Source organism: Heptranchias perlo, chromosome 12 (assembly GCF_035084215.1).
Source record: "Heptranchias perlo isolate sHepPer1 chromosome 12, sHepPer1.hap1, whole genome shotgun sequence".
Taxonomy (NCBI): Eukaryota; Metazoa; Chordata; class Chondrichthyes; order Hexanchiformes; family Hexanchidae; genus Heptranchias; species Heptranchias perlo.
The window spans coordinates 38369417-38395345 of NC_090336.1; the positions used below are offsets into that span (position 1 = coordinate 38369417).

Below are 25929 nucleotides of genomic sequence, written 5' to 3' on the forward strand. Positions count from 1 at the left end.
GTTCTGGTGCCATATTTCAACATTTTGTTAAGTTGTATCCTACTGAGGCCATCTTCAGATAGATCCTACAGTAACTGCTGATCAAGTCTAGCTTCTGGCTTTAAAATATTGCATTGCTACTGATCCTTTCAATTCCTTGACTCCCGCAACAACTCTGTTGTCTTATATCAGAAGCAGTGTGCAGGTAAATGTGTGGTGAAGACTTACTTAATTGTGTAATTTCCATCTCCCTACAGTTGATGCTCAGTGTCCATGCCCACACATAAAACAATTAAATATTGGAGAACTGCTTCTGCCAGTTAAACTGTACCCTAATGAATTCTCTGTTTAAGACAGAAGAGTAGTTTGTACTGATTTAGAGTAAAACCTTGATCTTTCAGACAATACACGAAACCCTGTCCCATTTTCTATTGGTGTGCAACTGTGTGCAACAAATTTCTTACAAATTTCCTGCATAGCACAGACCTTCTTTCTCCATCCCCAACTTAGTAAGTATAGTTTTTTATAACTTCTGTCCAAGTCTTTTTACATTCGGTCTGCAACTCTGTTGACTGCCCATCACCAGTACTAGACATAGCTGTATTTTTTCCTTTCCCCTGCCCTGCGGGGAGATATCACAGCCTATGCTCGGCGTCTTCATGTATGGTATGTTAGTGAGTCCAGGTGCTAAACAGAGCAGTGGACTGAAACTTTAATTTTCCCATTCCATAATATTTTGCATTAGTGCTAAACATTTAGTGCCACTTCAACCTTGCTCGACATATTTCCCCATTCCCTGCCAAGGAAAGCTCACCTTTTCTAGGTTTCTGCCACTCTTGAACCTACAATAGGTATGCAAAAGCATCCATGGGTGATGAATTTCCTCCTTGTAATAACATATCTCCCTCCAAAATATTTCTAGGATGGAAAGCTGAATATGTAGCAAACTGCATGAACATGTCTGTTATTGGAGGGGGTGGGGTGATGGTGTTACCTTCCACATATTTATGTTCAAAAATTATTGAACTTGGTCAGTACATCTAGTGTGATGCCTGCCTTTTGTACTAATCTGATTTTGTTTCAATGAAAATGTACAATTGAAGAGATGTTGCTTTAGGTTTAGTAACACATTTTGTTCTCCATGGTTTATCTTGGCACAGAAAATTTCTCTGGCATTCTGTCTTTTCTGTTGTTCCCCAAGATGATTATGAAGGCCAGGAGTGAAACGCCTGAAATGATGGACCACAAACCATGGTGCTCACAGTGTTACTGGAAATTCTCTCCCTAATTAATTTGCAAGGAGGAAATTCTAATATTTCTTTGAACAGATTTCAGTCAATGGCCTCACCATTAAAGCCAGCTGACCAAGGTCTTATAAAAGTGTCTGATTGATATGTGGCTTCTAAAACCCAAACGTCAGTTGGAAGAAGCAACCTTTTATGGTGGTCCTTGGTTAAAGTGCCAGTTTGAGTCATCGCTCTCAATGACCCAGAACTAGAATTAACTCTGGGTATTTCTCTGACAATGGTGCTGTCCCCCCTTCCCCACTGATATCTTTCTTCTATATAAGGAATTGTCTTGTTAAATATTTAATTGGCATCGCTCTTAACTGTTTCGACCCAATCTAGAGAAACGTTGGGTTTGGACTTGCCTTTGGAGTGTTTATGGAGTGGTCTTGGTCAGTCCCCAACTACGGCCTTTAATGCTGGCAATCTTTGCTACACAGACTGATCGTGTTTTTCAGCCAACTTAGAAGTTGCAAGAGCCGTGCTGAATTTTTGTTGAAATTCCTCAAAAAAAAAAATGGGAAGGCAAGGGTGATTCTATACTGCATTTTGGCATGCCTGCGTTATGGGTCGATTTCTCAAAAAATGTAATGTTCATATGACATCCATTTTGGATGTATCCTCTACTTGCTGTTCCTGAATTTTCAGATTATGGCTCTCTTGGATATATTGACGTTACTTACTTACTTTTTCTGTATTCAACTTCCATCTTCCCTGTGGTCTGCCATAGATTCTGTTCTGAAGACTCCAACTAGATTTTCTTTAGCCGTGGGCAAAGTTTAGAGCCCTTTTTACTTCTGTTGCAGATTTCTCAGTGATAGTACAGGCAGAGTATGATATGTTCCCTATAAAGGGAAGAACCTTTTACCCCTAGAGGAAATGCAGGAAATGAATAATTGGATCAGGAAGGTATACTTTCACTGAACATAAACAAATAAATTCAATGACTGAGAATCTAAGCCCTTGTGAAAAGATGTTTCCGCTGCAGGATAATGTATAAACTGGTGAACTATTTCAACAATGTACTGTTGATTCTTGTTATGGTTCGGGCCTTTAAAGTATCATTTTCTCTTCCCACAGTCGTACAGTGCTTCCTGTGAATGGAAGGGTACATCTTGCGTCTTCTGCCCGTGCAGAGGTTTAACGCTGCCCGGGTCTAACAATTAGCTCAATTGAGGTAAATTCCATATTGCACTTTACGTGGACTTGTTCTACGGTTTTTTTCTATCTCCTCAGAAAATGGAATATTGCCACACGAATTCATATGCTTGCAAACTAAAATATTTGCAAATTTAAATATGAACCATCATAATTAAGCAAATAGTATAAAGTATGATGATCAATCATTTCTGGATTAGATTAGATTTTTTAAAAAAACATATCGGAGGTTTTTGTATCTTGCCACAAGTCTACACCTACAAAACGTAAGAGAACTGCCCTTTTGGTAGTTTAAATCAGTGTCCAACCTTTTGCCGTCATGGGCATATACAATGGACCCTTAAGGGGCCTCAAGTTTTAATGAATATTTGCATTAATTTGAATATACAGCCTACTGCTAATTCAGTCATTTTTGGTCAAACAATTGAATTAAGCAATTTAAATAAAACAGCACAGGAGCTGTTTTTTGCCCAATTTTAGTTTGAAGTAAGATAATTCAAATAGAGGAACTTTGAATTAAGAGGAGTTGATGATATCTCAAGTTGCGGATACTAACAAATCTTGTGTTCTGATTACAATTTATCACTAGTGAGGCAACAGTGCTAAAAATAACCTAGTTCCAGCCTCACAAAATTCAATCGGGGTAAAGCAGTAAATGAGAAATCTAAGCACAAAAAGGAGTGAGTTGCCTGCATTTCAAGGACAGGGGTGGTCAAGACTTGGGGTATCGCAGGTGGCCTTAGGGATGCATTTTGGACACTCTCTTGTTTTGAATCACAAACAATTTCATCAAAACACCTTGCCTCAAAACATGGTTGGAAAGCACTGATCTCACACTTGCAGCAGAAACCTCCATCTTATAAATCTAATTTCTCTGATCTTTTGAAGATGGACTTTCAGCTAAACTTTGTTAATATCAACACTAATACATAATTAACACAGATGTTGGCTGGATGGACAAAATATGTATTAATTCCAAGATGCGGTTAATAAAGATGCAGTATGATGCATGTGCTTTTGCAAAGGAAGCACTACAGAATACTGTTGAAGAATTTTACACATGCCATCTGGAATCAAAAGGCATTGCACATTTTTGTGGATGTAGCAGCACCAAATGTTGACCAATCTTTAGGCATTAATCCCACTAGGGTCAAGTGCAGATTCCAAAGTAATGCATATCTTATCAATAAAATTTCTTTTGTTTCTCTTGTAAGTCAAGTCTGCCATCTGCATCATGCCCATCAAGCTGTCGTCATTTTTTTTTTCTGATTGGTTAAGTGTCCTTCTCTCTTTCTTTCTCTTTTCTAATTGTCTATTTCTACTTCTATTATTCACCAATAATATGTGCCCATATTTCGGCACAATTTGAATTTTCTTCCACCAGAGAATATCTACACAACCACATTCCAGAAAAGTAATTCCAAGATACAGCCACCATGACAGTTTCTCACCCACCCCACTTTATTCCCATAAAGGTAAAAACTAATATAAATTTGGCTCCAACTGTACCACAAGCTGCCAACGCAATCAACTGGGCCTCTTAGAGTAGTGAGCTGCTGCTTTATGATCATCATCTGACCAGTTGACTCCAGTTTTCAAGGCCCAATGTAAGGGCCTCGATGTTAAAGCAAAAAAGGATGTGCAGGAGTCGTAGTATCGCAATAGGTACAGCACAGGAGGAGGCCATTGTGCCTATGCCGGCTCTTTGAAAGAGCTACCCATTTAATCCCATTCCCCTGCTCTTTCCCCATAACCCTGTATATTTTTTCCCTTCAAGAGTTAATCAATTCCCTTTTGAAAGTTACAATTGCATCTGCTTCCACCACCTTTTCAGGCAGTGCATTCCGGATCATTACAGCTCGCATAAAAAAAAAGAATGTTTCCTCATGTTGCTTCTGGCTCTTTTGCTAATCACCTTAAATCTGTGCCCTCTGGTTACTGACCCTTCTGTTACTGAAAACAGTTTCTCTTTATTTACTCTGTCATAATCGTTCATGATTTTGAACACCTCTATCAAATCTCCCCTTAACCTTCTCTGTTCTAAGGAGAACAACTCCAGTTTCTCCACATAACTGAAGTTCCTCATCCCTGGCACCATTCTACTAAATCTCTTCTGCACCCTTTCCTTCCTGAAGTGTGGTGCCCAGAATTGAACACAGTACTCTAGCTGATGCCTAACCAGTGTTTTATAAAAGATTAGCATAACTTCCTTGCTTTTGTACTCTAGAGCTCTATTAATAAAGCCCAGGATCCCATATGCTTTGCTAACAGCCTTCTCAACTTGTCCTGTCACCGTCAGAGATTTGTGTAATCCCAGGTGTCTCTGTCCCTGCGCCCCCTTTAAAATTGTACCATTTAGTTTATATTGCCTCTCCTCATTCTTCCTACCAAAATGCATTACTTTACACTTCTCTGCGTTAAATTTCATCTGCCATGTGTCTGCCCATTTCACTAGTCTGTCTATGTTCTCCTGAAGTTTGTTACTATCCTTCACGTTGTTTACTACATTTCCGAGTTTCGTGAAATCTGCAAACTTTGAAATTATACTCTCTATACCCAAGTCCAGTTCATTAATATATATCAAAAAGAACTTAATCAATTTAGTCAAACATGATTTTTCTTTAACAAATCCATGCTGACTTTCATTTATTAGCCCATATTTTCCCAAATGCCAATTAATTTTGTCCCGGATTGTTGTCTCTGAAAGTTTCTCCACCGCCGACGTTAGGCTGACTGGCCTGTAATTGCTGGTTTATCCTCTGTTTTTGATCAGGGTTGTAACATCTGCAATCCTCCAGTCCTCTGGCACCATCCCCATATCTAAGGAGGATTGGAAGATTGTGGCCAAAGCCTCCGCAATTTCCACCCGTACTTCCCTCAGCAATCTAGGATGCATCCCATCTGGATGACTCTTCAACTTTTTAAATGCCTCCTCTTTATCTATTCTTCTATTCAATATCGCTGCTACCTCCTCCTTTACTGCTACAATGGCAGCATCCCATTCTCTAGTGAAGACTGATACGAAATATTCATTTAGTGCCTCAGCCATGTCCTCTGCCTCCACAAGAAGGTCTCTTTTGTCCCTAATGGGTCCCATGCTTCCTTTGACTACCCTTTTACTGTTCATATGTTTATAAAAGACTTTTGGGTTCCCTTCTATGTTATCCACTAATCTATTCTCATACTCTCTCTTTGCCCCTTTATTCCCTTTTTTAGATCTCCTGTGTTTTCTGCATTCAGCCTGGTTCTGTACTGTATTATGAACCTTACATTTGTCATAAGCCTCCTTTTTCTGTTTCATTTTAATCTCTATATCTTTAGTCATCCAGGGATCCCTCGCCTTGGATGCCCTTCCTTTCCCCCTCGTGGGGATGTGTCTACTCTGTACCTGAACCAGCTCCTTCTTGAAGGCCTCCCATTGTTCAATTACTGTTTTGCCTACCAATTTTTGATTGCAATCTACCTGAGTAAGATCCCTTTTTAACTCAATGAAATTCACCCTCCACCAGTTAAGCATTTTCACATTTGATTGTTCCTTGTCCTTTCCATAACTATTTTAATCCTATTATGATCACTGCTCCCCCACTGAAACATGCTCCACCTGCCCCACTTCATTCCCCAGAATTAGATCCAGCACTGCTTCTTTCCTGGTTGGGCTGGACGCACACTGTTCTAAAAAGTTCTCTTGAACACATTTCAGGAATTCCTCCCCCTCTCTGCCCTTTACACTGTTACTGACCCAGTCTATATTGGGATAATTGAAGTCCCTTATTATCGCTACTCTATAGTTCTTGCATCTTTCTGTAATTTGCCTGCAAATGTTTGCCTCTATCTCCTTCCCACTATTTGGAGGCCTATAGTATACACCCAGTAGTGTATTAGCTCCTCTATTGTTCCTTACTTCTAACCAGATAGATTATGTCTTTGACCCCAAAGCCAGATCATCCCTTTCCAGTGCTATAATAGTTTCTTTGATCAATGCTGCCACCCCCCCCCCCCCCCCCCTCCTTTCTTTCCTTCCCTGTCTTTCCTGAATACATTGTAGCCAGGAATGTTGAGTACCCAATCCTCCCCTTCTTTGAGCCAGGTCTCTGCTGTTGCCTCTATCACAGTACCATGTGGCGATTTGAGTCAATAGCTCACCAACCTTATTTACCACGTTATGTGCATTTACGCATATCCACTCCAATGTCATCTCAGACTGCTTTGCATTTGCCCCCCTGTCTGATCCTTCCTACTTCTGAACTACTCTTTACTCTAGTGCTATGTGTCCCTCCCAGTCCTCTGTGCACCTTGTTTCTCCTCTCTAATGTTTCCTCCTGGTGCCCATCCCCCTGCCAAATTAGTTTAAACTGTCCCCCCCCTCCCCCCCCAACCTCCCCTTGAGGACATTGGTCCCAGCTCTGTTGAGGTGTAACCCATCCATTTTGAACCGATCCCTCAGATGCCCCAGAACTGGTCCCAATGCCCCAGGAATCTGAAGACCTCCCTCCTGCAACATTGCTGGAGTCTTTCAATTTTTTTTTAAAAAAGTTACAATTCCCAGAAGTCTTCTGCAAGCTTGTATAATGTTACTATTGAATAAGAAGCTAATCAATCAGTAGGTATCTGCAGGTCTTGTAGGAGAAACTTCTGCAGAGTCAAGACTGGAGAGAGGAGAAACCTGGACATGAGTAATGTGCATGCCGTGGTCACTTCACTTGCACGTGATATCTATGTGAATGTGATAGCCTGGGCCTTAGTTCAATCTCTTACTCATCTCCTAATGGTATTGATCAGTTGAGTTCAAGCCAGTGGTGACAAAGGAAGTAACAAATTTCAGCAGTGGGAGCTGGTCCTCTGTGTAAAGAAACTACAACAGCAGCACAAATAAATACCTAGAGAGAAGACTGCTGACATAGGAAGATATACTGAGAACAAGTACTAAATATTGCAAAAGAGGGAAAGAGAAATACTGACGAGAAAAAAGACAGAAAAGTACTAAGGACATTAAATGATCCAAAAAAAGACGGGAGGGAGACATTTTTGGCAGACTTAGCAATATCAGCATCCACTGTTGGAGGGATGTATGAAGCTGAGAATTTATTTTGACGGGACTGGCCTGAAAACTTTGACAATCACTAAAAATCTACGTTGATCCTGATTTGCATGCGCACAGAAGTGAGTCTTTGATGAACAAGTTTTATTTCAACAGTGCTGCTCGGTTTTAGGAAGAAAAGAGAGAGATTAGTATTATTTTGGGGGAAGGAAGGAGAGAGACTCCAAATGAGGAAAGGGGAGAGAGATCTTGAAGAAAGGTGGGAGATAGACCCTCTTTGAAGAAAGGAATTCTTGAGAAAGCGATTGAGGAATGGCAGTCAGAGAGAAAAGTAGACCTTGTTGGGATGGTGGGAAGAGACCCTATACAGTGGAGGATAGGGAAGGCCGATTCAGTAAGAGCAGGAAGATCAAGTGTGAGATGTGATGTAGGGGTGGAGCTAAAGGGAAATGGGGGTGGGGGGAAGAGAGAGACACACTCTTAAGTTGGGGAGAGGAAAGACCTTGTTGTAAGGACCAAGGAGCATCTCTGGCTTTGCTCTGAGCAGAATGGACAATTGCTGTTGAGGCTTAGGCTCATATTATAAAAATGAAAATCCTCTGGCTCACAGTGAGCAATGCCACAGAAGCTGAACTAGTATATACTGATCATAACCAAATTTACCAAGGACAAAGGGTACCAGTTGCAGCGCCAAAGAGTCTAGTACATAATTTGCACTTCCACCTCAATACTTAATTACGTAAAGCAAAAAGGCCATCTTGTTCCCACTGCGTGTCAGCCGTTCGGGTTCAAGGAAAAGGCTTTAATTTTGTGTTGCACAGACTTAATGAATGCAAAGCTACATATTTTCAGTATTTTATCACCATGATCTTGATGTGGAGATAGACTCTGCTGCACAGGATCTTGTTCTGTAAGCACGCCTGATTACATACAAGTCCTCCTGAGATCTAAAGAGAAAATTGTTAGACCCCTTTGAGAGCAACTCCTATTTGGGTAACAAGTTGCATGCTTGATTTAACTGTCATCCAAAGCCATCCAAAAAATGACTCCCATGTGATTGGCATCTCTAGAGTAGCAGGCTCTGCTTCTTGAGTCAAAGCATTTCTTTTAGGACCAAAAAGACCATTGTAAGACCAAACCTAAATAATCTGGAACAGAAAACCAATAGAACAATGGGGAAAAAATCCATACTGTATGTCCTTTGATCTTGTGTTCCTAAGGAAGACTGTAATTCCTTAGTTGTTCCTTCCATGTAATTTTTCAGCTCTGTTAAAGCTAGATCTCTTGATAGCTGTGTCCACCGACTTCGAATGATAGCATAGCTTCTTTCGAGACTTTCCATGGATGGTGGTGCTTTTGAGAGGGACAGACTTTTAACTGTAAGTCTTCAAACTTCAGGGGTGGATAGCTTTCACACCAAGAATATTCACTCAAGGCATGTAACAAATTAAGTGTTCTAATAATTTCAAGGCAACTCCCATAAAATCATTTATTGACACATTCTGGCATTCTTGCTTTGTTTCAACATTTGTTTGCAATCACTGCATGAGCTTCACTGGAGTTCATCTATCAATCATCCTAACCTTCCATCTGCACTTAAATGGCAAGCGCAAAAGAGAGCATGCTTAGTTTTGGTATGTTGCATTATTGAAACTTCAAATTTGTGTTAAAGCCATAATATTTTATGCCACGCTTGGATTGAACCATTCTTTACTTTTAAGTGAAAATTATTTTAGATGAGGTTTAAAAACCTGTCTGTCTTGCTAGAACTGAAACTTGTATAAACCTAGCTTGTTTCAATTAGTGATAAAACATTAGGCCACCCCGAGATACAGCAGTGCATTGCCAAATGAGCTATAGAATATCTTGCATACTGGCAAATTGATAATCAAATTGAGTGAGAAGTTATTTCATTCTTGTTTCAGTCACCTTGTGCCTCAGTATCGCTTCACTGTAGACCTCTGTTTATTAGTTGGTTGTGTGGAGCAATTCTTGTACCTTTTTAAGCACTATTTTCTGGACATGTCTTCCAAAGAAAATTCCTATTTTTGTCAACCCTTGCGATAGGCCTCATCTTTAAAAGAACTGTAGTGCATCCTCTTTTTTTTGTACCATTGATACAATCCCAAGGTATGTGGAAGATAAATGATCAATTAGATTTTCTTACATTGCCTTCTTCGTTCTTTGAATGCAGCTTATCCTTCACACAAATTCTTCTTCTGTGGGACTAAGGCGGGTATATGGAGTTAGGTCACAGATCAGCCATGATCTCATTGAATGGCGGAACAGGCTTGAGGGGTAAATGACCTACTCCTGTTCCTTTGTTACTATGTTCTTGCCCTCCTTCACCACGATTTCTGACTGGGAGTTAATTTTGACATCTTTAGTTTGATGGCTGCTTTGACCACCTCCCTGCCCATGCTTGGATCTGACTCCAACTGTGAAGTGTCTTGGTATATTTAATCATGTTAAAGGCACTATATAAATGCAGGTATTGTGAAACAGTGACTTGCACTGTCGGCTGCCTCTGAAAAGAACTTCGGTTTGGTCTGCTGGCAGGCCTTTTATGCTTTGAGAATGGCAAAGAGAAGACACCTACGGAGTATAAAATCCTGGAAGAATATTGTCTGTGATTCTCTCCTTTTGTGGACAGTAGGCCTATCAGATGTGGTAGACAAACTACATTCAAAGAATAGGGAGTATGATACAGAAGGTAGGTAATCTATTTAGATGCAGTATTTTTTGCAGTATGAAATGTGTGCCAATAAAAATGTTACTTGTTTTTACTCATGCAAAATGCAAACAGTAGTAAAGAATTACTTTGTAATATTTGTATGTACTGACTCATCAATTACAGATTTTCTTTTGCCTTTATTAACTTATAAATTGGCTCTCAATTAGCTTTTTAAAGGAACTCTGTGCTGAGACAAACTGTATATGATAACCATATTCTGTATAAAACTACTTTGTTCACATTGCTTAAAATCAGTTTACTATTTTGGCTACAGTATTGTAATCCTAGACAACATTTTGAATCATTTGCAGCGTTCCCTTCGAAAGAATTGCTGATATCAACTTTTCATTGAATACAAATGAGAGTGTAAGTATTTTGTTTTTGTTAAACTTGGGAGGGTGTGTTATGAACAACCATCTGAAAACCATTTGAGTACGGAGAAATTGCAAAATATAGCCATCAGTTTAAGATCTTCTGATATTCAGTGAATAGCTGAGCCGTACAAACCAGGAAGGTCACAAATTTGATTCATCTGTCTGTGCTGAAATAGCTGATCTCATCCTGGGTGGCTGTCGGGATGCTGTAATTGACCTCATCTGTGTTAGGTAGAACAGCTGCATCAAATAGAGGTACAGTACTATATTGATTATTACAACTAGGACTGTATCACAGCTGTAGATTTCTCTGGTGTATCTTTGTACACTAGTAGGCAACATGGCATTGTTTTGCTTTGTTCTTAAATTGTTTAAGTATATCTAGTGTGGTGATAGAACAAGTATTAGTCCAGTATTTCACTTTTACAAACTGGTAGGATATTGGACCTTGGTTGTGCCATTCAAGTAAGTGGAGAGTAAAAGTGAAGTGCCTCCCTTGACTGAGACCTCCCTGGCTACCATTCCTAATTCAACCACTAGGTGACACAAGAGTGGATGCCTGGGAGCAGTGTGGGAATATACAAGGACAAAAGAAAATGAAATATGGAAGCGATTCTCTTCTCCTGTATATCACCACCACCATTTTCCAAAGCTCTTTATTTTGCTTATCAAGTGAGGATGACTGTGCTGGGCGATGGATTTCTAAGTGAAAGGTTAACACTTGTAAGTTGTATTTATGTTGGATCCAATGCATGATAGACAATTGGCCTAAATAGGTATGTCAAAAAGAGAAATTATCTACTGAATCAATGTAACTTTATTTTCCAAAATATATCTCTAATACTGTTTCACTGGGCTTTACAGGCAGGTTGAGCCACTTAACTCCAGTTGTATTTGTTGCTATCCAGTGAAACTACCAGAGGTACCCACAGAAATAACCTATTTTCAGCATGTGCGTGGCTTCAGGCAACAGCAACACCGCCATGTTTACAGTGCTGTAAATGTAGTGCACAATTACTGAATACATGCTAATTGTGCCATATTTCAGTGTGTGTAAAGCCAAAACTTGCTGGAGCCATTAACTGCAATGTTATTTTTTCTTTTCACTTATTTGTATGAAGAATTCAGTTTTGGTTTATCTTGTTGGGAACTGAAGTGAAGGGATATTAATCCTCGGAAATAGAGGCTGGTTTGTTGCTTTTTGGAGCTCTAGATTAAAATGATATAAATTGAATTCTATCCTGTTGGGAATGTCTGACATTTTACAATTTGGTCCAGGCTAATGTAGCTCTATTTGAGGCATGCTGTAAAGAGAGGATTCAACAATTTGATGACAGCGGTTCTGATGAAGAAGACATTTGGGATGAAAAGGATGTAACTTTCGCAAAAGATACACCAAACCGACACAGGTAAGTTAGCAGGGATACGTATAGCAATAACCAAACTGTTTTTGGCAAAAAGACAGAATTTATTGATTAATAGATTTCCTGCTAATTTAACAATTGCATAATTTCTGGTGATTAGGATTTGAAATGCATTTGAATCGATTGTGATTGTTTAATTGCATAGATATGATGGTGATCTCTCCCGCTTCCCTTTCACAAGGCCATATCTTTGTGTTATAGCTCTCTCTTTTTTTGAGGGCATTCAACTTCGGTTCTGTCACTTTCCTCCCCTCCCCCTATCCCTCTGACTTCCCTCTTACCCCCGCCCCCGTCACTCCTTACCCCGCCCCCGTCGCTCCTCTTCTCTTTCCCCCCCAAAGCCGGTTCAGCTAATCCCAAGAAATACAAGTCTTAAAAAGCAATTTGACAGTTAAATCAGAATTTACAACAACTTTGTTTACTATTTTGTGCAGAAGTTCGGGTAGCACGGACAGTGAAGAAAGCACAGATTCTGAAGATGAAGATGTAGTTAAACGGAATAATTCATTTGATCCCAGTAGTACCAATGCGGATGACAGAATGGAAGTAGATACAAATGATGGCAAGTAGTGATTGCATGCAACCCTAATAAGATCATCAGAAATAAGTGCAGGAGTAGGCCGTACAGCCCCTCAAGCCTGCTCCACCATTCAGTAAGATCATCTTCTACCTCAATTCACTTTCCTGCCCTATTCCCATATCCCTTAATTCCCTTGGTGTCAAAATCTATCGCTCTCAGTCTTGAATATACTCAACAACTGAGCATCCATAACCCTCTGGGGTAGAGAATTCCAAAGATTCTCAACCCTCTGAGTGAAGACATTTTTACTCATCTTGGTCCTAAATGGCCGCCCCCTTATCTTGATACTATGACCCCTGGTTCTAGACACTCCAGCCAGGGGCAACAGCCTCTTAGCATCTACCCTGTCAATAAGTTTTGGTTGATCTTAGAATGATGTGGATATGACCTTTGTGAATTTTAAATATTTGAGGAAAATTGCTCTTATAATTCTTAAATCAAATTCTCAATTTGTGGTGTAGAGACTTTTTAATATTTTTTTATCTTTCTTCTTGAATGACCTTGCTAGGGAATAAAATGGTTTTCTCTCCCTACCCTTGTAATGAAGATTTGTTGGTTGAGCATAATGTGTCCTTTTTACTAAATATTAGTATCAACTATTCCCTGGCGTACTGGTTATGTACAGTTTAGAACATGCGGAACACTAGGTAAATGCACTCAGTCTCAACTATGATGGAATTTTTCATTTTCTTTTTTGTTGGACTTGTGATAATGTTTGGTGCCTGATATTCTAAGTTTGTGCTGTGGAACATATTTGTTATGCCCTCAGCTTATTTCTGTTTGGTTCTAACTACAGTAAAGGATATAATGAGGATTTAATAAGTATAGACTAGATTCAGATCTCAGAGGTGCTGTAACAAACTTTTTTGCCTTTGAACTATTAAAATGTAAATTCAGTGACTGTGGATACACCGGATGTAATACTGGACTGAATAGACTAGAAACATTCCAGGTCCGATGCATGGTCTATACCAAGTTAGCAGATCTCAGCCAGGATGGTAGAAGGGGTGATACAATTGGATTTAGTATAATTAGTTCTGATTGACATCCTATGATGCTTGCTGGAAATATTGTAAACAATTTTACAACACCAAGTTATAGTCCAGCAATTTTATTTTAAATTCACAAGCTTTCGGAGACTTCCTCCTTCCTCAGGTAAATGTTTCAGGAGCTCCTTGAAGCCTACGCATTTATACATATAGAACAATACATGGTGTTTACAGACTGCCCCTGCAACTGCCCGTTGCCAAGGCAATCACCGTGTTCAGACAGAGAGGTGTCACCTGCAGAACCCCCGAATACACATTCAACAAAAAAACAAACAGGGAAAAAAACAGAGAAAAAAAAACAGAGAGAGGCAGAAACATCCGGAAGGCAGAGAGAGCCAGCAAATGACCCATTATATTAAAAACAGATAACATTTGTTCGCTGGTGGGGTAACGTGTAGCGTGACATGAACCCAAGATCCCGGTTGAGGCCGTCCTCATGGGTGCGGAACTTGGCTATCAATTTCTGCTCGACGATTTTGCGTTGTCGTGTGTCTCGAAGGCCGCCTTGGAGTACGCTTACCCGAAGGTCGGTGGATGAATGTCCATGACTGCTGAAGTGTTCCCCGACTGGGAGGGAACCCTCCTGTTTGGCGATTGTTGCGCGGTGTCCGTTCATCCGTTGTCGCAGCGTCTGCATGGTCTCGCCAATGTACCATGCTCTGGGGCATCCTTTCCTGCAACGTATGAGGTAGACAACGTTGGCCGAGTCACAGGAGTATGAACCATGCACCTGGTGGGTGGTGTCCTCTCGTGTGATGGTGGTATCTGTGTCGATGATCTGGCATGTCTTGCAGAGGTTACCGTGGCAGGGTTGTGTGGCGTCGTGGACGCTGTTCTCTTGAAAGCTAGGTAATTTGCTGCGAACGATGGTCTGTTTGAGGTTGGGTGGCTGTTTAAAGGCGAGTAGTGGAGGTGTGGGGATGGCCATAGCGAGGTGTTTGTCCTCATTGATGACATGTTGAAGGCTGCGGAGAACATGGCGTAGTTTCTCCGCTCCGGGGAAGTACTGGACGACAAAGGGTACTCTGTTGGTTGCGTCCCGTGTTAGTCTCCTGAGGAGGTCTATGCGATTTTTTGCTGTGGCCCGTCGGAACTGTCGATCGATGAGTCGAGCGTCATATCCCGTTCTTACTAGGGCGTCTTTCAGCGTCTGTAGGTGTCCATCGCGTTCCTCCTCGTCTGAGCAGACCCTGTGTATTCGCAGGGCCTGTCCATAGGGGATGGCCTCTTTGACGTGGTTAGGGTGGAAGCTGGAAAAGTGGAGCATCGTGAGGTTGTCCGTGGGCTTGCGGTAGAGTGAGGTGCTGAGGTGCCCGTCTTTGATGGAGATTCGTGTGTCCAAGAAAGAAACTGATTCTGAGGAGTAGTCCATGGTGAGCTTGATGGTGGGATGGAACTTGTTGATGTTATCGTGTAGTCTCTTTAGTGATTCCTTGCCGTGGGTCCATAGAAAGAAAATGTCGTCGATGTATCTGGTGTATAGTGTTGGTTGGAGGTCTTGTGCAGTGAAGAAGTCCTGCTCGAACTTGTGCATGAAAATGTTGGCGTATTGGGGTGCGAATTTGGTCCCCATGTCCCCAAACACACGGAACAGCCATGGGGACCAAATTCGCACCCCAATACGCCAACATTTTCATGCACAAGTTCGAGCAGGACTTCTTCACTGCACAAGACCTCCAACCAACACTATACACCAGATACATCGACGACATTTTCTTTCTATGGACCCACGGCAAGGAATCACTAAAGAGACTACACGATAACATCAACAAGTTCCATCCCACCATCAAGCTCACCATGGACTACTCCTCAGAATCAGTTTCTTTCTTGGACACACGAATCTCCATCAAAGACGGGCACCTCAGCACCTCACTCTACCGCAAGCCCACGGACAACCTCACGATGCTCCACTTTTCCAGCTTCCACCCTAACCACGTCAAAGAGGCCATCCCCTATGGACAGGCCCTGCGAATACACAGGGTCTGCTCAGACGAGGAGGAACGCGATGGACACCTACAGACGCTGAAAGACGCCCTAGTAAGAACGGGATATGACGCTCGACTCATCGATCGACAGTTCCGACGGGCCACAGCAAAAAATCGCATAGACCTCCTCAGGAGACTAACACGGGACGCAACCAACAGAGTACCCTTTGTCGTCCAGTACTTCCCCGGAGCGGAGAAACTACGCCATGTTCTCCGCAGCCTTCAACATGTCATCAATGAGGACAAACACCTCGCTATGGCCATCCCCACACCTCCACTACTCGCCTTTAAACAGCCACCCAACCTCAAACAGACCATCGTTCGCAGCAAATTACCTAGCTTTCAAGAGAACAGCGTCCACGACGCCACACAACCCTGCCACGGTAACCTCTGCAAGACATGCCAGATCATCGACACAGATACCACCATCACACGAGAGGACACCACCCACCAGGTGCATGGTTCATACTCCTGTGACTCGGCCAACGTTGTCTACCTCATACGTTGCAGGAAAGGATGCCCCAGAGCATGGTACATTGGCGAGACCATGCAGACGCTGCGACAACGGATGAACGGACACCGCGCAACAATCGCCAAACAGGAGGGTTCCCTCCCAGTCGGGGAACACTTCAGCAGTCATGGACATTCATCCACCGACCTTCGGGTAAGCGTACTCCAAGGCGGCCTTCGAGACACACGACAACGCAAAATCGTCGAGCAGAAATTGATAGCCAAGTTCCGCACCCATGAGGACGGCCTCAACCGGGATCTTGGGTTCATGTCACGCTACACGTTACCCCACCAGCGAACAAATGTTATCTGTTTTTAATATAATGGGTCATTTGCTGGCTCTCTCTGCCTTCCGGATGTTTCTGCCTCTCTTTTTTTAACATTTCCCCACATTATACTCCATCTGCCACCTTCTTGCCCACTCACTTAACCTGTCTGTATGGTTTACAGACTCTGTGTCCTCCTCACAGCTTACTTTCCCACCTAGCTTTGTATTGTCAGCGAGCTTGGATACATTACACTCGGTCCCTTCATCTAAGTCATTAATATAGATTATAAATAGCTGAGGTCCAAGCACCGATCCTTGCGGTACCCCACTAGTTACAGCCTGCCAACCTGAGAATGACCCGTTTATTCCTACTCTGTTTTCTGTCCTTTAAGCAATCCTCTATCCGTGCTAATATATTACCCCCAATTCCATGAGCCTTTGTCTTGTGTAACAACCTTTAATGTGGCACCTTATCGAAAGCCTTTTGAAAATCCGAATATACTGCATCCACTGGATCCCCTTTATCTACTCTGCTAGTTATATCCTCAAAAAAAACTCTAATAAATTTGTCAAACACGATTTGTAAGTACCCAGAGGTTTTATTTACGGAGTCAAGCAAGCACCATTTATGCATGAATTAAAGGTAATGATTGTCATGGATTGTTTTGTTGCAGTAAAATCATTGCTAATTGCAACAACTGCTCTTACAGCCCCAGGGTGGACAGCAAACTTTGAAGTGCCTATGGAAACTGCAAATATAACTGCAGCAAATTCTATTGAGCCTACTTTGTGGAGTTCAGGCGATTCAGTACCACAGGAAACTGGATGGGCTACTTTTTCTGATTTTTCATCTCAGTTAAGGTAATATATATTCTGTGCATCTAAAAAAGATCCTGTTGCGGATTGTATTCGTGGTTATTAGTGCTCCCCTCCAATCTACTATTGGATGCCGAGCATTCAGCATTAAATGCAAGTCCTCTACAACTCCCTTCCAATAGTATTTAACACATTTCTGTAGGATCATCTTAAAACCCTATCTCTTTGATTGTGCCTTTGGTTTCTTGCCCCCCACACCAATTCCCTTTCCTTTAGTGTGTAATGTAACATTTATTGAAAGAAGTTCAACCTTCATGTACCAAGATTTTGTCCAACCTACCTGATGTTGTTATAAATATATTTTGTGTTGAATTGCTTGCATTGTCACTTGAAATCTCCCGCCATCAAAGAACATTTTAATACAAAAAGCTCTTGAATACATTGGAGGAAGGGAAGATCACCTGACCAAACTAGCAGCACAAAGGTGCAGATATTTTACGGTACTTGTAAGCTCCAAGTAAAGAATCTGCACCTTAATTAATGTGACACAAAATCCAAGAGGAGCGAGTCAGGACATGATGCAAAAATGATAGCATTAGTGCATTCTTAAAGGGTCTGTATTGTTATGTTTTTCTCTTCTTCTCCTTCAAACCAGATGTTTATGCCTAATGTAGCACTGACACTGCTGCCAGCTGTAAAATGCTCCCATGTTGAGTTAGAGTATGAAACGGGAAGCCTCATGGTCTCTGTGACTCGGTACCACACCATGTGGTACACTTCCTCACTGAGCCATTGCAGGGCAGACCTCATAGGAACAGGAGTAGGCCATTCAGCCCCTCGTGCCTGCTCCGCCATTTGATAAGATCATGGCTGATCTGTGATCTAGCTCCATATACCTGCCTTTGGCCCATATCCCTTAATACCTAAAATCATTGCCATTATTTTTTCACAATTATTCCCTGGTTCAAATGCATTTTCCTATTGCAGCACTATCTAGAGACACTATTTTTTGCTGGCATTTCTTTTAGGAGAAATTATAAACAAGGGTATGCACATTTTGTCCTGCTTACTTTGCGTTGCTATTATTTACCTCTGTTTCTGAACGCCCACCCTCAGTTTGCCTACAGACAGAGTAATTCAATGCGGCACTATTGGGAGCTATTTCAGCCTGTCCTGAGTTCCAGAACTGATTTATTAGATGCAGCCTCTGTTGTACTCCTTCGCTGACTGAGTCCTATCTTGCAGTAGCATTCTATGAATCTCTTCCCAACCTTCAGTAGCATTCTGTGAAACTCTTGCTATGGGAGGCAACATTTTAGGTGGGAAGAGAGAAATTGCCCCCTTCCAAAAACAAAAGCACATTAAGGACTCCAAGTACCTAACAACACTATGAATACCTATGGTATGCAGGTCCAAATGTTGCCAAGCCCATTATATGGATAACCAATTCATGTCAGTAATGTTGCATGTTGTGTAAAGTTGTATGCATTTGATAAATATTGCACTATGGTACCAATGAGTAAGTTGAATTAAACCAAATATTTTTCAATTCAGTTCAAAGGATCCTTTAAGAAGTAGCTCCCCAGTTGCTATGGAAACCAGTTCTGACTCAGTGGATACCCAACGCAATAGTGTAACAGCACATCCTGAAGGTAATCTTCCTCGTTGCTTGTTGCAGATAGTGAATTGCTATGTTTTTTATTAAAAATGTTATAAAAATGGAGAAAGCTATATGTATAATTTGATCTATAAACTGAAAAAAATGCAATGTGTTATTGAATAAATGTAATGTAATATGCAATTCATACTATTTGAAATTGGTTTACTAGATTATATTGCTGAAATGGATTTGTTCATGCTTCTGAATAGTTGGTAGCATCACACAATTGGGATAGAATATCACTGTGAAGTGCTGTTGTTCGGTTTTAGTGGTACATTCTCAAAGTACAGTGAAACCCTCAAAAAAGCATTTGCAATTGGTTGTCCCCATTCACAAGATGTGCAGAAGATTATAACTGACTTTGGCCTGGCTGTTACTTTGAGTCGAGATGTAGTTTGTCAGCCCTGGTTGGCATTTCTGGTTTCTCCCTTCATTTCCTTCCCCCAACCTCCTCCCATGTTAATACAAATTATTTCACTTCTTTGCTTCCTTTTAAAATATCTCAGACTACACTTCACAATGGTTAGAATTGTGAGCCTGTTCCAGCAATCCAGTGATAATTCTTAGGATTAAGGGTTATTTTTGGGGAATCTTTTTTGGCATTGCTCCACTTTCTTGAAAAGTCATTTTCTATTTACTGAACTTACAGCAGGTCTGTGAAGAACTGTATGATCAGGCAATTTTCACCAACCCAATATCTCTGTTATGATGCTTTGACAAAAATTAGCACTGAAATTGAAAATTCAAGTATGTGGGAGATAACTATATGAAATGAGGAGAAACATGATATGGAGGAGTCCATACAGCAAGTGACAATATAATAGATTAAAATGGGCATGTTCCATTTAAGATTGAATTACACTTTATGTTAACGTGTATGGACAAAAACAAGCAACATGTGGAACCAGAATTGCACAACAGTTTTTTAGCATTGGAGGTGGACAAGGATGAAGCTGCAGGGGATGGTAACCATGAACAAGCCAATGGCACAAGGCAGCAACATGAAGGGGAACAGGGTAAAATGAGATTAACGGTAACAATGTAGTTGTAGGAGATTCCATAGTAAGAGGGAATGATCGAATCTACTGCAAACATGGCTGGGAGTCCTGAATGGTACGTTGCTTTCCAGGTGCCAGTGTTTAGGATTGAATAGTGCAGATGAGTAAGATCCTACAACGGAAAGGTAACCAATGATGCAGGTAGGTGTAGAATGGAGGCCTGAAGGGAAAGGATTGAAGAAAAACACTTGAGTTGTAATCTCACATTCTGCACCCATTTGAGATTAGGCAGGTCAACGAGAGGCTGAGTACCTGGTGTAGGAGGGTGGGGTTCAAACTCAACCCATTGAGACTACGTTTGGATGAAAGGATGGCATACTGTTGGGTTGGCCTTCACCTAAATCAAGGAGGTGCATCCATCTTGGCCACTAGTATAAATAAAAGATTGGGAAAATTTATACTAGTGAAGCAGGGAGAACTGGGGACCAAATATTGAGTTATATGAATACTACAAGGAATGACCCAAGATGTATTTACACGAATGCCAAGAATGTAGGAAATCAAATGGATGAGTTGGATATGCTGGTAAATAGGCAGCTAATTGATATTGTAGGAATTACTGAATCCTAGCTAAAGGTAGAGGATGAATGAAGATCAACGGCCCGTGTGTGTTTGGGAAGGATACAGCAGGAAAGAAAGGGGGTGGGGTGGCATTGTTTCTCAGAAGGTTTATATGTTGCTGAGGAAAGAAACTGGGAATTGGTATAGTTTCTTTCGATGGATCTGGAAGATAAAAAAGCAGAAAAGTTAACAGTAAAAATGTATTGGAGGGCACTATAAGATAAATAGGAGGTGGATATACTGCTGTGGGAGGTTATGAAGATTAGTGCTAAGACCTCAGTTTTGATCATGGAGGATTCTAATCTTGCTGGCATAATAGGGGCAGTCTGTTTAAGTGAGGGAGTTTATTCAAGAATTTTTTCTTAAATAGCAGGTGAGGGCACCTACAAGTGGGAAGGCAGTATTGGATTTCCTCCTAACTAATGAGGGATAATAAGCCAATTTGCCATAAGGGAACATTTGGGGTTGATGTTGAGGTTAAAATGACAATGGGACAGATTAAAATTAAGAGATTGTATTTCAGATGGGGCAGACTTTGAGGGATTGAAATGTGATGGGAAAATGGAAGTGCTTTAAGGAGATTTTTTTGACATTGTAGAGGCAGTTTATCGCAGAAATAAAACAAAACGAGCATAAAACCAACATGGATGAAAAGAGAACTTATGGAAGGCATATAAAGTTCTGAAATATACGGGAAAGAAACAAAATAGGGAAAATTATAAAATCAAGCAGGGGCATACCAAGAAGAGGGAATGTGAGGATCTAGCAGAAAATATAAAGTATAAAGAACAATATCAAATCATGCTTTTACTAAAACAGACTCAAGAGAAGGGTGCAAGAAGATGTTGGACTGTTTTAATGACAGTGGGGAGATGGTTTCCAATAGGGAAATGGTGGAATTGCTAAATCATATTGAGAGATGCTGAAATGAGAACGGAGTACAAGGAAGAGAGCAGACTAGAAGTTTTTAGTTGTACAAGGGAAGGCATATTGGGTTTAGGAAGCTTACGGTAAACAAGACTCTGGGCTCGGACAATTTTTATCCACAGGTGCTGGTGGAATTAGCTGAGGAGATTGTAAATCCCCTCACTGATCTCTTTCAAAACTCATTGGAATTGAGTAGCATTGCAATGAATTGGAAAGTTCCAAATGTAGCCCCAATCCTTAAAAATAGAGCAGGGAACACTGCATTGAGCGAAGTGACCAATTGATGCTTATCAATAATGCACTCTAACAAAGAGCCAGTACAGACACGATGGGCCAAATAGCCTCATATTGCTCGATAAGCTTCTGTGGTTCTATGGAAAAGATACCTGGAAAGGCTAAGTCAATGGACAGAGAGAGCAGATTAAATCATGATTAGGTAGTAGATGTGAGAACGTGGAGTACACATTAAACAACAACATGCTTAAGGTAACAGGAGAAAAGAGAACTTGGGTTTTGGTGGATGGGTCCTTAAAATAGTAAGTATGATTTTTCTTGCTGTATTTGCTGGCACCACTCTGATACCAGCTTTTACTGTGCCATGCAAACTAGATGGTTGGCAATAACAGACATAGCACAGGTGAATTTTGAGTACCCCACTATATGAGTAAAGACCACTGGATTCTATTCTTCCTGATTTGTTTAACCTTCACATACAAGTAGGAATTGCTGACATCTAAGGACACTTTTTTTTAAAAAAGAAATTCTCCTCAATTAAGTCCTTTAATTTCAGGTAATTCAACAGATGTAGGTAGATATCTCAGGGGCAGATAATCATCTACTCATTTGTATGTAAGGAATTGCACCTTTTTCTAATCTTAATCATTGATGGCGATCTTGGCTATAATTGGTGCACCACAGAGAGAAAGTTTACTGTTTTTGGTAATTTTCTGTACTTTAAAAGTGTGATTATATTGTAAGTTTTTAATCCTGTAAACTTTTTTAAAGGTTCAATAAAGTAAGAGCTTTTTTTATATATTAAAGCTGCCAATTCTAGCTTCCTGTTCATCATTATATGCCTTATATGTCATTGCTAGCCATTGGTATCAAACTTTATTGAATGCCTCAGACCTATCCCAATAACTGATAAACACAATAATTGAAAGTTTTTTTGTAAACAATTTTACAACACCAAGTTATAGTCCAACAATTTTTATTTGAAATCTACAAGCTTTCGGAGGCTTCCTCCTTCCTCCATTTACCGGAGGAAGGAGGAAGCCTCCGAAAGCTTGTAGATTTCAAATAAAAATTGTTGGACTATAACTTGGTGTTGTAAAATTGTTAACAATTGTCAACCCCAGTCCATCACCGGCATCTCCACATCATGAAAGTTTTTTGACATTGCATGATTTTCAGAATTGTGAAACCAGTTCCAAACTTACTTGGATGGGTTTGCAATGACTTTTGTTTGCTGGAAGGCTACCAAACTGACAAAAGTGTCTAAGCTTGATTCTTCCATGAACAAAAAGACCTCGAGTTACTATTTTTTCCCAAGAAGTATAACTCTAGGTAATGAAAAAATATCAATTTTGGATTGAGTGTCTACTCAGAAGCAATCTTTAAAGATGCAATATTCTGCTCATGCCCAAAAGGAAGATGTTTGTGTCCTTGATTATCTCTTAATATCTACCATTGGTCACAAAGTTGATTCAAACTTGGGGTTCTAAAGCTTTTTTGGTACCACTGCCTGTAAAACCAGTAAAATTTAACAGTTTGCAGTTTTCAAGAGGTGAAAATAAATGTGATTACTTAGAGGAAGGAAATATAATACAATAAAACCTAATACAGATTTTAAAATGTCATGTGTTATATATTCTGATGATTCTTCTCAGTAAATTGTACTCTATCAGTGTTTTTTAAAAAAAGAATTGGTACTTATGCTGTCAGATGGGCTAACATGTTAAACAAATCATTTAAAGTAAAACACAAATTGCAGCATTGTACATTGTATGAGAGGTAATGGTCAACCAAGTTTTCAAATGTGATCTCCATCTATATGCCTTATTGTGGAGCGCGAAGGATCTTTAACCCTGTCTTCAAACTACAGATTTCGTTGCAACCTCACAGCTTGCCTGCAAGGAACAGAGAGCAGTGTCAGCCACATTAAATGTAGAAGCCAACTCGTCTGATGGAGAGGATGAGGAGGTGTCTACAGACCAAGTAACAGAGACAGTTACAAATGGCTCCATGAAGGAGACAGTTAGCCTTACTGTAGATGCCAAAACTGAAACTGCTGTGTTTAAAAGGTAGGTTGAGTGTACTGAAACCACTCAAAATATTGTGTTTTGATCTTGTATTCAGAATCATTTTTGAATATTCAGTAAACTATTTTTCTTCATCTATTCCCAACTTAAAACCCCACAAAATTGAATTGGGGCATTTCATGGTTTTAGTCACTTCCTTACGATGAAGGTTAATGTACAAACTTCAGTGGCTGTCTGTAATATTTGTATTGACTACTGACATTACAAAATGATTTTTCCAAACTTTCCTAGATTTATTGAATTTGATTTGGATTTTGACTGAAGATGAGGAAGGGGATGAATTATATGATGTAGAGAAGTAGAAGATTTGAAGGGTGATAAATGTTACAGAAACATCTGTCATAAGTGGAATATTAAATTTTGATGCATGGGGCCTTTCCATTTTAAAATTCAAATTTTGTTTGTCTTACATTTTCTTGTTACCCTCATTTCTTCAGGTTTTGCAGTTTACAGTTGAATAGATATCTGCACCTTGCATCACCAAACTGTTCTCAATGCATTTTTATGACAGTGGATTTCTCCGAGGAATCAAATGAAGACCTATTTGAAACATTTAATACATCCACGAGAATAACAGCATTCTCTGAGCTGGATGACATAGAATTACATTGAATCTATAGCATAGAAACAGGCCATTTTGTCCAATAGGTCTTTGCCAGTGTTTATGCTCCACATGAGCCTTCTCCCACTTCAATTACCCCCTCTCTCCCTGCCCCCATATCTCTCTCTTCCCTTCTCCCTCATGTATACATCAAGCCTCCCCTTAAATGTGTCAATGCTATCTGTTTCAACCACTCCATGTGGCAGTGGGTTCCATATTCTTACCACTAGGTGTAAAGAAATTATTCCTAAATTCTTCATTTGATCTGATAGTGGCTATCTTACATTTATGCCGCCTTATTCTGGATTCGTCAACAAGTGGAAACTGTTTCTTGACATCCACACTATTGAACCCCTTCATAATTTTAAAGATCTCTATCAGGTCTCCCTTTTAGTCTTCTGTTTTCCAGTGAAAAAAGCCATAGCCTGCTCAATCTTTCCTGATGGTTGCATCATTTCAATTCTGATAACATTTGTAAATGTTTTCTGCACTTCCTCCAGCGCTTCAATATCTTTTTTGTAGTATGGGGACCAGAACTCTGCACAGTACTCCCATACGTGGTCTAACCAAGTTTCTATATAAATTTAACATCACCTCTCTACTTTTGGATGGGCCCTAGGTCTTTAAGGAAAATTGTAGGTGTATATATATATATATATCATTCAGACAATATTACTTTGTGTTGCAGATGCTGTTGTGCATGTTCTGTTTCATGCTATACCTAGCTAAAATATTACATTTTATGTGTGAAAAATACATTAAATCTCATATCTAGCGATGTATTGGTACTGGAAGTACAATGTAATGCAGCTCAATTCTGAGTATCAGCTATACTGTAACTCAATTTTTTAAATATCAACTGTACTGCAGTCAGTTTACTTTTTCAAAAGCACTTGGCAGAATAGAAACCTGTCTTTCTATTATCTGCTGATTTGAAAAGAATTGATGGAACAGTTGGCTTTCAATTCAGTAAAAGATTAGTACCAGTACAGGAAGTTCATAAATTTTATCCATGCGTTTGAATGTACACAACCCAGCTAGAATAACTGCGTGCTCCCCTCTTACACCTCTGCATAAATAGTGCAAGAACTGTAGCAGTGCAAGTACAATGATTTTTTTTTCCAAAAAAAGCTGGATAATGCCTGAATTTCAGCTGATGCAAAAACTAAGCTGTTTTTATATATCCATGTAATTGACCTGAATGTTTTGTAAAAGGAACAGTTCACTTTTATCATCTTGTCTCATATATGGTTTTTGAAATTAATACTACTGATGCAAATATTAATATCACAGAATCATTGCGTTGAAGTAGGGAACGGTAACCTTTCCGCACATGAAAAGTCACTTGGATGCAGTTTTTAAAATATTGTCGCTGGGGTTTATTTGGATGAGGGGAAAGGAATTTGAAATGTGCTTTGTCATACAAGTCAAAAATAAAAACTGAAATTGGAACTTTCTGTAGTAGCACATAGTAAGTGAATGTCTGCCATTTATTGCAGTTGTATATTTAGTTTATGATCTAATTATCTTTTAGGATATTGCATTTTGTGATATAAAACTAAAAGTTTTCCTTGCAGTAAAAAAAAATGGTCTTTTCTGT

General features: G+C 40.2%; 1 protein-coding gene across 3 annotated transcripts in view; it reads left to right on the forward strand.

Annotated features, from left to right (window-relative positions):
- ppp6r3 (protein phosphatase 6, regulatory subunit 3) overlaps positions 1–25929 on the forward strand; it is a 115224-nt gene that overhangs the window by 73280 nt on the left and 16015 nt on the right. For all 3 annotated transcript variants that reach the window (XM_067993999.1, XM_067994000.1, XM_067994001.1), the window contains exons 17-22: positions 10507–10561; positions 11848–11978; positions 12428–12555; positions 17096–17246; positions 18756–18853; positions 23512–23710. In XM_067993999.1, coding sequence (XP_067850100.1) covers positions 10507–10561; positions 11848–11978; positions 12428–12555; positions 17096–17246; positions 18756–18853; positions 23512–23710 — 762 coding nt within the window. The remainder of the gene's footprint in view (positions 1–10506; positions 10562–11847; positions 11979–12427; positions 12556–17095; positions 17247–18755; positions 18854–23511; positions 23711–25929) is intronic.